General features: G+C 35.3%; 1 protein-coding gene across 1 annotated transcript; it reads right to left on the bottom strand.

Moving 5' to 3' along the window:
* Nucleotides 1–10,347: 10,347 nt before the first annotated feature.
* On the bottom strand, nt 10,348–11,473 carry LOC311183303 (olfactory receptor 2M5-like; the record flags this gene model as incomplete). The annotated part of the gene is made up of 1 exon (XM_084252650.1): nt 10,348–11,473. Exon 1 carries the CDS (start codon nt 11,284–11,286, stop codon nt 10,348–10,350), a length of 939 nt encoding a protein of 312 aa, XP_084108776.1. The 5' UTR covers nt 11,287–11,473.
* Between the last annotated feature and the right edge of the window lie 848 nt (nt 11,474–12,321).

The raw sequence follows: 12,321 nt of genomic DNA, 5'->3' as shown, positions 1-12,321 counted from the left end.
ATAATAAAAAGGAAACTACAGCAAGATACCTAATAGTAAAGCTTGTAAGAGCCCAAGACAAGGAAAAAATAATGAAACTGGCAAGGGGGATGAAACAAATGACTTATTATTTTTTTTTTATAGAGGCATGTTTTTATTTATTTATTTATTTGTTTGTTTGTTTTTGTTATACAAGCACTGGGTAAAGTCAGAAGTGCGGGAGGGAGAGAGAATTCACCAGAGCCAGAGTGGGGAGCAGAGCAGGCAGAAGGACTGAAGTACACGCTGAGGGGAGCAGCGGGCAGCAGGAGAGGTCTGCGCACTATGTGGGACCCTCCTCTGGTGGCCAGGGAGTAGCCGGGGATCGAACCAGCGCTGCAGAAGCCGCGGGCAGCTTCGCAACCCAGCGCTGAACCGCTGCGCCACCGGGGAGGCCCAGAAACAAATAACTTATAAAGAAAAACCAATTTGGTTAACTTCTGACTTCTCTGAAAAAACATTATGGGCAAGAAGAGAATGGAGTAGTTTATTTAGCAAACTTCAAGACAGCAAATGCCAACCAAAAATACTTTTCCCTGCAAAGCTCTCCTTCCTCTATGAAGGAAAAAATATGGACCTTCTCAGACAAACAGCAACTCCAGAAATTCATTACAACTAAACCCTCATTACAAAAAAATTCTACAAAAAGTCCTAAAGCCAAAACCAACAGAGGAATTAACAAGAAGAATAGAATAAAGCAAGAAATAAAATCACAAAAAAGACAAACAAAATGACAAACACAGATGTCAGCATATCAATATTAACTCTAAATGTAAATGGATTAAACTCATCAATAAAAAGACACAGTGTAGCAGGCTGGATTAAAAATCCAAACTTCTGCTGTTTCTAGGAAACAAAATCCAACCTTCTGCTCTCTCCAGGAAACACATTTAACCACAAAAGATAAACACAGACTGAAAGTAAAAGATTGGAAAACAATCCTACAAGCAAATGGACCACAAAAGAAGGCAGGAACAGCCATACTTATATAAGATTAAATAGATTTCAACTTAAAAAAAGTAAAAAGAGACATAGATGGACACTACAGTATGATCAAGGGGACAATACATCAGGAAGATATAACACTCATCAACATATACTCACCAAATGAAGGGGCACCCAATAATATTAGATAATTATTATCAGCTCTGAAAACAGATTAAAGAAAATATATATATAGTGGGAGACTTCAACACCCCACTCTCACCAAAGGACAGATCAACGAGACAAAAAATAAACAAAGACACTAGAGCCCTAAATAAAGACATAGAACTCATGGACTTAACTGACATCTATAGGACACTGCACCCAAAAAAAAATCTGAGTATACATTTTTCTCAAGTGTGCATGGATCATTCTCCAAAATTGATCACATACTAGGCCACAAGACAAACATCAACAGATGCATGAAAATCAAAATCATTCCAACTATCTTCTCCGATCATAAAGGCATCAAGCTAGAAATAAATCATGAAAAGAAAATAAGGAACCATCCCACTTCATGGAGATTGAAATCCACACTACTGGAAGGCCACTGGACTAATGAGGAGATCAAAGAAGAAATTAAAAAATACTTTGAGTTGAAAGACAAGGAGGACACCACTTTCCAGATGCATGGGATTCAGCAAAAGCAGTAATGAGAAAAATATATAGCAATACAGGCTCATATCAACAAACAAGAAAGAACTCAAAGAAACAACCTAATTTCACATCTCAAAGAACTAGAAAAAGAACAACAAAAAAAAACCTAAAGCCAGTAGAGAAAAGGAAATAATAAAAATCAAAGCAGAAATAAATGAATTAGAAATTAAAATAATAATCCAAAAGATCGATGAAACCAAAAGTTGGTTCTTTGAAAAAGTAAACAAAATAGACAAACCTATAGCAAGGCTCACAAAGAAAAAATGGGAGAAAATACATATAAATAGGATTATAAATGAAAGAGGAGAAATCACAACAGACACAGTAGAAATCAAAAGAATAATCAGAGACTACTATGAATACTTATACACAAACAAATTCAAAAACCTAGAAGAGATGGACAAATTCCTCGAATGATATAATCATCCAAAGCTGGACAAAGAAGAAATAGAACAAATAAACAGACAAATTACAAGCAGCAAAATTCAGCCAGTAATCAAAGCATTCCCCAAAAACAAAAACACAGGCCCAGACGGCTTCACAAATGAATTCTACCAAACGTTCAGCAGTGAATTAGTGCCTATCCTACACAAACTCATTCAAAAAATTGAAAAAATAAGGAATACTACCAGATACATTCTACGAAGCCAACATTACACTAATACCAAAACCCAACAAGACAGCACAAAAAAAGAAAATTACAGGCCAATCTCCCTAATGCACACTGATGCAAAAATCCTCAACAAAATCCTTTCCAACAGAATCCAACAATGCATCCATAAGATAATTCACCACAACGAAGTAGGATTTATTCCAGGGACACAATGATGGTTCAACATCTGAAAATCAATCAGTGTAATCCAACACATCAAAAAAAAAATATATAAAAACCATATGATCATATCCATAGATGCTGAGAAAGCATTTGACAAAATACAACACCCATTTATGATAAAGGCCCTTGAAATTCTCGAGACACAAAGAACATACCTCAACATCATAAAGGCCATATATGACAAGCCTACAGCCAATGTCATTCTCAATGGTGAAAAGCTGAAAGCATTCCCATTAAGATCTGGAACAAGACAAGGATGTCCACTCTCACCACTGCTTTTCAACATAATACTGGAAGTCCTAGCCAGAGCAATAAGACAAGAGAAAGACATACAAGGAATCCAAATAGGCAAGGAAAAAATCAAACTATCACTATTTGCGGACGATATGATAATATACATAGAGAAACCCAAAAACTCCACAGAAAAACAAATTGAACTAATCAATCAGTTTAGTAAATTGGTGGGATATAAAATCAACATAAAAAAATCAGTAGCCTTCCTATACAGAAACAATCAATCTGAAGAAGGAGAAATCAAGAAAATAATTCATTTTATTATTGAAACAAAAAAAAAATCAAATACTTGGGAATAAACCAAACAAAAGAAGTAAAGGACCTATACAAAGAAAGCTATAAAACACTGTTAAAAGAAATAGATGTAGACACAAAGAAATGGAAAGGCATCCCTTTCTCATGGATCAGAAGAATTAACATTATCAAAATGGCCATTCTACCAAAAGAAATCTACAGATTCAATGCTATTTCAATTAAAATTTCAATTTCATTCTTCAAAGAAATAGAAAAAAATGATGATAAAATTCATATGGAGCCACCAAAAACCCCAAATAACTAAAACCCTCCTGAAAGTAAAAGAAGGGAATGGAGGCATCACTCTTCCAGATTTCAAACTATACTGCAAAGCCATAATAATCAAAACCGCATGGTATTGGAACCCAAACACACATACGGACCCAAGGAACCAAAAAAAAAAAAAAAAACCAGAAATAAATCCACAGATTTATGGTCAACTACTCTTTGACAAAGGAACAAAGAATATGCACTGGAGCAAAGCAAGTTTGTTCAATAAATGGTGCTGGGAAAACTGGGTTTCTACATGCAAAAGAATGAAACTTGACTACTACCTCACACCATGCACAAAAACCAACTCAAAATGGATTAAAGAACTACACATAGGGCCTCCCAGTGGCACAGCAGTTGGGCACTGGGTTGTGAAGCTGCCCGCAGCATCTGCAGTTCTGGTTCAATCAGCAGCCACCAGGTGAGGGTCCCACATGGTGCACAGACCTCTCCTGCCGCCCGCTGCTCCCCTCAGCAGTATACTTCATCGGTCTGCCTGTTCTGTTCCCCGCTCTGGCTCTTGTGAATTCTCTCACCCTCCCACGCTTCTGACTGTACCCAGTGCTTGTACAAATAAATAAATAAATCTTAAAAAAAAAAAAACTAGACATAAGACCTGAAACCATAAAATATATGCAAGGAAATATAAGTGAAACACTACATGACATGCACCTCGAAGATATCTTTACAGACACATCACCCAAAGCAGTGATAGTGAAGGCAAAGATAAACAGCTGGGACTACATCAAATTAAAGAGCTTCTGCACAGCAAAAGAGACAATAAAAAAAAACAAAGAGAAACCCCGCCAACTGGGAAAACATTTTTGCACACAACACCAATGGTAAAGGACTGATCACAAAAATCTGCACAGAGCTGATGAGACTCAACAACAACAAAGAAAATAATCCAGTCAAAAAATGGGCAGAAGAGCTAAAAAGAAACTTCTCTGAAGAAGAAATGCAAATGGCCAACAGGCATATGAAAAAATGTTCAACATCACTTGTCATCAGGGAAATGCAAATCAAAACTACCATGAGATACCATCTTACACCAGTGAGAATGGCACATATTAAAAAAACTAGCAACAACAAATGTTGGCAAGGGTGTGGAGAAAAAGGAACTCTCCTGCACTGTTGGTGGGAGTGCAAACTGGTCCAATCATTATGGAGAGCTGTGTGGAGATTTCTGGACCTACTAAACATAGAGCTTCCATATGATCCAGCAATTCCACTCCTAGGTATTTACCCAAAGGACACAGAAACATCAATTCCAAAGAATACCTGCACCCCTATGTTTATAGCAGCACCACTTACTATAGCTAAGATTTGTATACAACCCAAATGCCCAAAAATTGATGACTGGATTGAGAAGATGTGGTACATATACACAATGGAATATTACTCAACAATCAAAAAAGATAAACACATGCAATTTGCAACAAAATGGATGGAGCTGGAAGGGATCTTGCTCAGCGAAATAATCCAGAAAGAAAAAGAAAAATACCAGATGGTCTCACTCATAACAGGAATCTAGAAAACCTAAATAAGGGACCAGGAAAAAGAATAACTATAAAAAAAGAAATCAAAATCAACAAACAGCTATGAACCAGAGACACACTATGCAGGAGGTGGGGAAAGGAAGGATTGGGGTCAAAATAAGGGGGCTGCAATTGTATGGGGAATATAAAAATAAAATTTAAAAATTTAAAAAATAAGGCATACTACAGTACTTTCAACTATAGTCACCATGATTTATATTATATTATATTATATTACATTATATTATATTATTATATCATATTGTATAATTTTGTGTTGTGTTGTGTTGTGTTGTGTTGTACTGTATTACATCACATCCTTGGTATTCTTAAAAAATATGACTGAAAATGCAAGCCGTTTGACCCTATTCACATATATTGTTTACTCCTATAGTTCACCTCTGACAACTATTCAAGCTGTTCACTTTATTGATTTGTTATTTTTTATTTGAGATTCTCATGTGAGTTATGTCATAGAGTATTTCTTGTTTTATTTCTGCTTATCTACTAATATCACTTAGCATACTGCCCCCAAGGTCTATCCACATGACAAGACTTCATTCTTTCTTATGACTGAATTATATTAATATAGTTTATGACAATGGCATAAATAATATGTTTATTTAATTTATTCATTGATGGAAATAAGTTATTCCCATATCTTATTTATTATTCATATATATTCAGTTTTGCTATCAAGGAAACATGAGGGTGCATATATCTTTTTGAGTAAGATTTTGTTTTCTTTGGTAAATAACCAAAAATAGAGTTACTTAGGCATATGCATTTTTTTGTTTAATTTATTGTGATAAAACACTATACAGATTTCCATAGTTGATGCATCATAGAAAGTTGGAGAATAAAGAGAAAAGATGAAAGTGTAAGAGAAAAGAAGTGGGAGTTATCTAGAAGCAAAAAAAAAAAGGGGGGGAGGAAATTATGAATGTAATATATAGTAAATCCCTAGGCCTAATAAAGACTTAATTCTTTATACAGAAAAGATTTAATCCATGACTAGCATATGAGTGTAAATAAACCTGCATTTGAAACACATTTTTTATATTCTCAAAGGAGTCTTCTCACCAAGATGGTGACAAGAGGAGATTGCTTGTTTCACTCTCAAGAGGATCATCTACACAAAACCCAGGGAGTCCAATGGCTTGGGACACCCTTAGCACATCAGAGACCAACACAGATGGCAACTGAGAAAATGAGAGAGAGAAAAAGGTATGCATCAAAAGTGCATAAGGCCTCCCCTGGTGGTGCAGCAGTTGAGTGCTGGGCTGTGAAGCTGCCCGCAGACTCTGCAGCGCCAGTTTGATCCCCGGGTGCCGGTGAGGGTCCCACATGGTGCGCAGACCTCTCCTGCTGTGCCCGCTGCTCCCCTCAGCAGTATACTTCGGTCCTTCTGCCTGTTCTGCTCCCCATTCTGGGAATTCACCCTCCCCTACTTCTGACTGTACCCAGTGCTTGCATAAACAAACAAACAAACAAATAAACAAATAAATAAATAGGAAATCCTTCTTCCTTAAAATAAAGAGTGCATAAGTGTTCCCTCTTGTATTTCTTGATCAACACTTACTTTTTTCTCAAGTTTTCTTTGTATATTCAAGATTTTGTGATTAAATATGAAGTTTAGGATTTCTGTTTCTGTAAGAAATGACTAATTTTAAAGGAAACATCTTAATCTCTCTTAATAGTATGATATTTTTGTTATATGAAATCTTCCACATGAACACGTTATCTTTCCCTTTTCGTATGTGGATCTTCTTTATTTCATCAATATAGTATAGTTTTCAGTGTGCAGATATTTCACCTCTTGGTTAACTTCATTTCAATGTTCTTTTTAATGTTATTGTAAACAAGATTGTTTTCCTTATTTCACTTTCAGATACTTCATTGTTAGTTAGAAAATGAACTGATTATTGTATTTTGATTTTGTATTCTGAATTTTTACTGAATTCATTTATCGATTGTACCAGTATTATTGGTGAGGACTTTAGTTTTTTCTATGTGTATATATAATATATGATTAATTATTGTGATATGCCAATATAAAAAAGGATAAAAATTAATATGATCATCTTTATAGTTACAAAAAATAATTTGACAAAATGCAGCATCCTTTTCTGGTAATAACTCCCATCAAAGTGTGTATGGAGGGAATACATCTCAACATAATAAAGATCACATGTGAAAAGTCCACTTTCCCTCTAAGATCAAGAGTGAGACAAGGATGCTCACTCTCCCTCTTCATATTCATTGAAACACTAAAATTAGGAAGGTAGGAAAGAAAACACAAGACATATAAGCTGGGGGAAAAAAGTAAGTTGCATTATGGATATAATTTTATTTTGTTTATTTTTTTAATATTTTTTATGATTTATTTATTTATACAAGCACTGGGTACAGTCAGAAGCAAGGGAGGGTGAGAGAATTCACCAGAGCCAGAGCGGGAAACAGAACAGGCAGACTGACAAAATACACTGCTGAGGGGAGCAGTGGGCTTGGCAAGAGATGTCTGTTGAGCCATGTGGGACCCTTGCCAGTGGCAGGGATCAAACCGTCATTACAGAGGCTGCAGGCAGCTTTGCAGCCCAGCGTTCAACCACTGTGCCACCAGGGGAGGCCCTATGGATATAATTTTAAATTAACCATTCCTTTACTGTACATTTGCTTGTGCAGTACACTAGCAAAAAAGTATTTATTTTAATTGTCTTATACAACTGAATATGGTCATACATGTAATGGTAATTTCATGTAATGAACATGGTATGATAACGATGCATGAATTGCAATATTAGCAATGCTTTATGAAATTACAATGTTTAAACTTTCTTACAGTTTTATAGAATGCTTTATATGTAGCAAATATAAGACAAATGGCTTCTTTGGACAAATTACGATTATAATCAAATTTCATAAATTACTTCAATCAAATAAACATAAGTAAAAACTTTAAAGACTTTCAAAAAATCATTGCAATACTTGAAATTGTATTTTTCTTTCTTGTGGATAGGAATTTGTAAATAATCTGATTCAGTCTGACAGGAAAAGTCTAAAAGCTTCTCCTGTGATCTCCGTTTGCTGGTGATATTCTCATGATTAGGTTACACTATAAGTTAAGGGTAAGTTAGTTTTTCAGCTGTAATTAAGATTCCATATTAGTAGACACTAAGTATTAAGAAACAGCTAATCCTAGATTAGGGTTACTTAAAAGGTAATCCAAATTTAAGAGGATTTAAGCTTTTGTGAGAATCTCCTGCTGACTTTAAAGCAGCATGCAACTATGTATTTATTATTAAGCTGCATAGAACTAAATTATTTCAGCATAAAATGAACTTGGAAGATGATCTAGATCCTTAGATAAAACTGGAACCCCAGTCAACACCTGGACTTTTTTCTGTGATACCATGAGTAGAATATCCCATTCAACCATGCTGGACCTCCTGAACTATATAAATGGTGACATAATAAATGGTTATTACTTAGAATTGTTAAATCTATGATAATTTATTGTGAAATTAAGAAAAGTGATAGAGTGGAAACTACAATAGAATTTAAACAGAATAGTTCTTATTTATAATAAAATGTAATCTTTCATAAAATGGAGATTTTTCATAAACTCGGATAATTGACTTTTCTTCTTGAAATGTAAGTGACTGATTTATTCTTTGATATTAAAGTATCCTTGTCAAATACAGCTACTTTGAAACCATAGACATAACCCTAGATAAAAAGAAAGGGGTCACACTCTAACTCAAATACTTTTGTTTTACAAATCTTGATTTATTTAGATAACTGAAAATTAGGTTTGACTTGATTTTTTATGACTTCTTTTTGTCTCTTCTCCTGCACTTTAAATTCCCCTTTTAATATTTAATATTCATTATTAGATAGTAAATCCCAATGAACCCTGGAACCCTCACTTCAGACCAAATAAACCAGAATCTCAGGTCCATTCCTCCCTCTCTCCTTTCTCTCTCTCCCATCTCCGATCTTCCTGCTCTCTCTTCTTATGACCTCACTGTGGTTCAGGTATGCAATGCAATTTCAAGGCCTTTAAGCAATAAACCACTCTTTCAGGTGTCAGAGTTTCCTAATGGCTGTTGCTGAAGTACATATTACAATCACAGTAAGAACCCCAAGGACCAGATCATTATTAATATATTAGTTTAAAAGGGGAAATGTCTGTGAGACTCATTGGATCAGGTGAGCATCCCCTGCCATTTCTAGTTGATAGCATCATTATCAATAGGTTGAGATCAACACAAAACAACAACAACAACAAAACGTAAGAACCTTCAAAATTCTAGATAGATGATAGATAGATGGATGGATAGATCATTGATATAGATGATAGATGGATAGATGGAAATATAGATAGATAGAGATATCATCATAATACTTATGGGCAAATCATATATGAGATTTTTGTAAAATATGCAAACCTCAGAAAATCAATATTTTTTCATTAAAAAGATGTTTTAATGCAATTGCAGTAGCTGTATAAGAATCAGGATCTAAGGGTGGAAAATTTATACTTGCAGATTCATATTCACATCTCAGTCATTTATTTATAAGATTGATAAGATAAATTTGACACCAAAAATCCTCCAGTATCTTGAAGGAGGAGTGTCAATTATGCATTCGTTATGCATAAACCTCACTCTAATATCTCTTTGCTCCATTTAGTTAAGTTAAATTATTTTTTTAATCATCTTAAATTCATACATATAACTCTATGTAAGAAACTTAATCATTCATCTTTTAAAAGAATTATCACTTCAGGGCCTCCTCTGGTGGCGTAGCAGTTGAGTGCTGGGCTGGGAAGCTTCCCAGAGCCTCTGCAGCGCTGGTTCAATCCCCAGCCTCCAGGTGAGGGCCCCACATGGCACGCAGACCTCTCCTGCCACCTGCTGCTCCCCTCAGTGGTATACTTCGTCAGTCTGCCTGCTCTGCTCTCCCCTCTTGCTCTGGTGAATTCTCTCACCCTTCCGCGCTTCTCACTGTACCCAATCCTTGTATAAATAAATAATTAAAAAAATAATTATCACTTAATTTATTATATTGCACTCAATAGAATACTTTCTTTTAAGCTGAGGTAAAGTCTATTACAAGTTAAAGACATACTAAGTTTAATTAATACTATCAAGCAATAAGGTATTATGATGGGCAAACAACTCTCATTTCTTAACTGGCATTACTTTAAAAGATAAATTATGCATTTTGTCTGTGACAAATATTTCATTATAGCCATATCTTGAATTATCATAAAATTTTAAACATTTGAAGAAAAAAAGAGTCAAAAGAGAATTTTTAGTTTCTTAATCTTACATTGACTACAAATGTACAAAGATGGGTAAATATTAGGTATTGAACTATTTTGTTAAATGTATAAATTTAAGCATAAGCAAAGAACTTGTGGAAAGCAAAACATAAAGACTATTAATCAATTTATTTTCCACACTTGCCCTTCCCTAACACTTTCATGATTGCTCTAGCCACTTCTTTGTTGCGGAGGCTGTAGATGAGGGGATTCAACATGGGTGTGAGGATGGTGTAGAAGGCTGACACCATCTTGTCCTGGATGGGGGATCGATCAGAAGTGGGGCGCATGTATATGAACATAGCAGCTCCATAATAAAGTCCTACAACGGTAAGGTGGGAGGAGCAGGTGGCAAAAGCTTTCCTACGGCCTTCTCCAGATCCCATGTGAATGACAGCCAGAATAACACGAACATAGGAAGCAATGATAACTGCTACAGGGAAGAGAAGCATAATTACACAGCAGATAAATATCATTCTTTCAAATAGCAATGTGTTAGTGCATGACAGAGTAAGAAGGGCAGGGACATCACAGAAGAAGTGGGGTATTTCTCGGGCACCACAATATGAGAAGGACAGTGTGACTGCAGCTTCAATTATACCATCTAAAGAGCCAAGAATCCACGAAGCAAGAGACATAAGACCACAGATTTTCTGACTCATGAGAACTGAGTATCGTAATGGTTGGCAAATAGCAACGTAACGGTCATAGGCCATTGCAGCCAACAGGAAACATTCCGCTCCAAGCAGGGAGACATAAAAGAATATCTGAAATCCACAACTAGACAGGGAAATGAACTTTCTGCCAGATAAATAGTTGAAGGCCATCTTGGGTACAGTAGTGGAGATTAGCATGAGGTCCATGAGGGAGAGTTGGCTGAGAAGAAAGTACATGGGAGTGTGCAGTTGGTTGTCCAGATAAATGAGGAGAACCATGGCAGAGTTTCCTACCAAGGCCACTGAGAAGATACCCAAGACTAGAGAGAAAAGGAAAATGTGGGTTGGGCTGTGATTGAAGATTCCAAGTAGAATGAAGCCTGAGTTGAAGGACTGATTCTCCCAAGCCATGATGAATAAATTCCCTGTATAGAATACAACAGATAATAAATGATTGGATTTTCTTATAGAAATAACCAGAGCTCCCCTGGTAGGTCACTGCATTTCCCCAGTTTTGCCTAAGCATCAAAAAATTGATTTGCTATTGATTTTTATTTTTCCATTTCCATTTTTTAAACTAGGAATATTAAGTCTTGTTTTCAGATTATGAGATTTATATATAAAATGTACAGTCAACTAAGCTTGTACATTAAAGAGTGAAGTCATGAGTATTTTCAAATTGTATAAGGAAGTTAGAGAAACAAGTCAACTTCATAATTGAGATCATATATACTTATGAATTTCTAAGAAATCAATGTCATTTTCACTGTGTTTTTAATGGAAGTCAGGCTATCATGTTATGATGCTAATGAAAATTCTATCTGTCCAAGTACAGAGGGAGGCATCTATTCATGGCAATGACTCAGGTTAGTCAACTTCATAATTGAGATCATATATACTTATGAATTTCTAAGAAATCAATGTCATTTTCACTGTGTTTTTAATGGAAGTCAGGCTATCATGTTATGATGCTAATGAAAATTCTATCTGTCCAAGTACAGAGGGAGGCATCTATTCATGGCAATGACTCAGGTTAGTCAAGCACCAGGTAAAGAGAAACTGAGAAAGTCAACCATCAAAGGTCCATTAAGTGACACTTATTCTAATAATGCAGAGTTATACTGTATTTTCATATTAAATGCCCTTTCCTCACTTCATCTTAAAAATAAGGTGTGTCTATGAGTCAGTTATAAGTCATTTTACTCAAGAAGCAGGGTAGAACAGAGTGTATGAGCATAAATTCAAATGCCTTCTATAAATTACCAGTGGGATTTTAGACAATTGTCTATTTACTTATGTTGATTTTGTGCATACCTGCCATTATTCACACCATAGAAAATCCTTCAGAAGTTACTTTTTAAAATTACCCTTTTTTTTTTTTTTTCTGTTTGAAATTATTTCCCAGTGGAAAGTTACTGGATCAATTTGTCTTTATAATTTTAGTCA

Source organism: Talpa europaea (assembly GCF_964194135.1).
Source record: "Talpa europaea genome assembly, chromosome: 13".
NCBI lineage: Eukaryota > Metazoa > Chordata > Mammalia > Eulipotyphla > Talpidae > Talpa > Talpa europaea.
The sequence above is the reverse complement of the archived record's forward strand: the minus strand, read 5'-3'. Positions and strand labels throughout refer to the sequence as shown.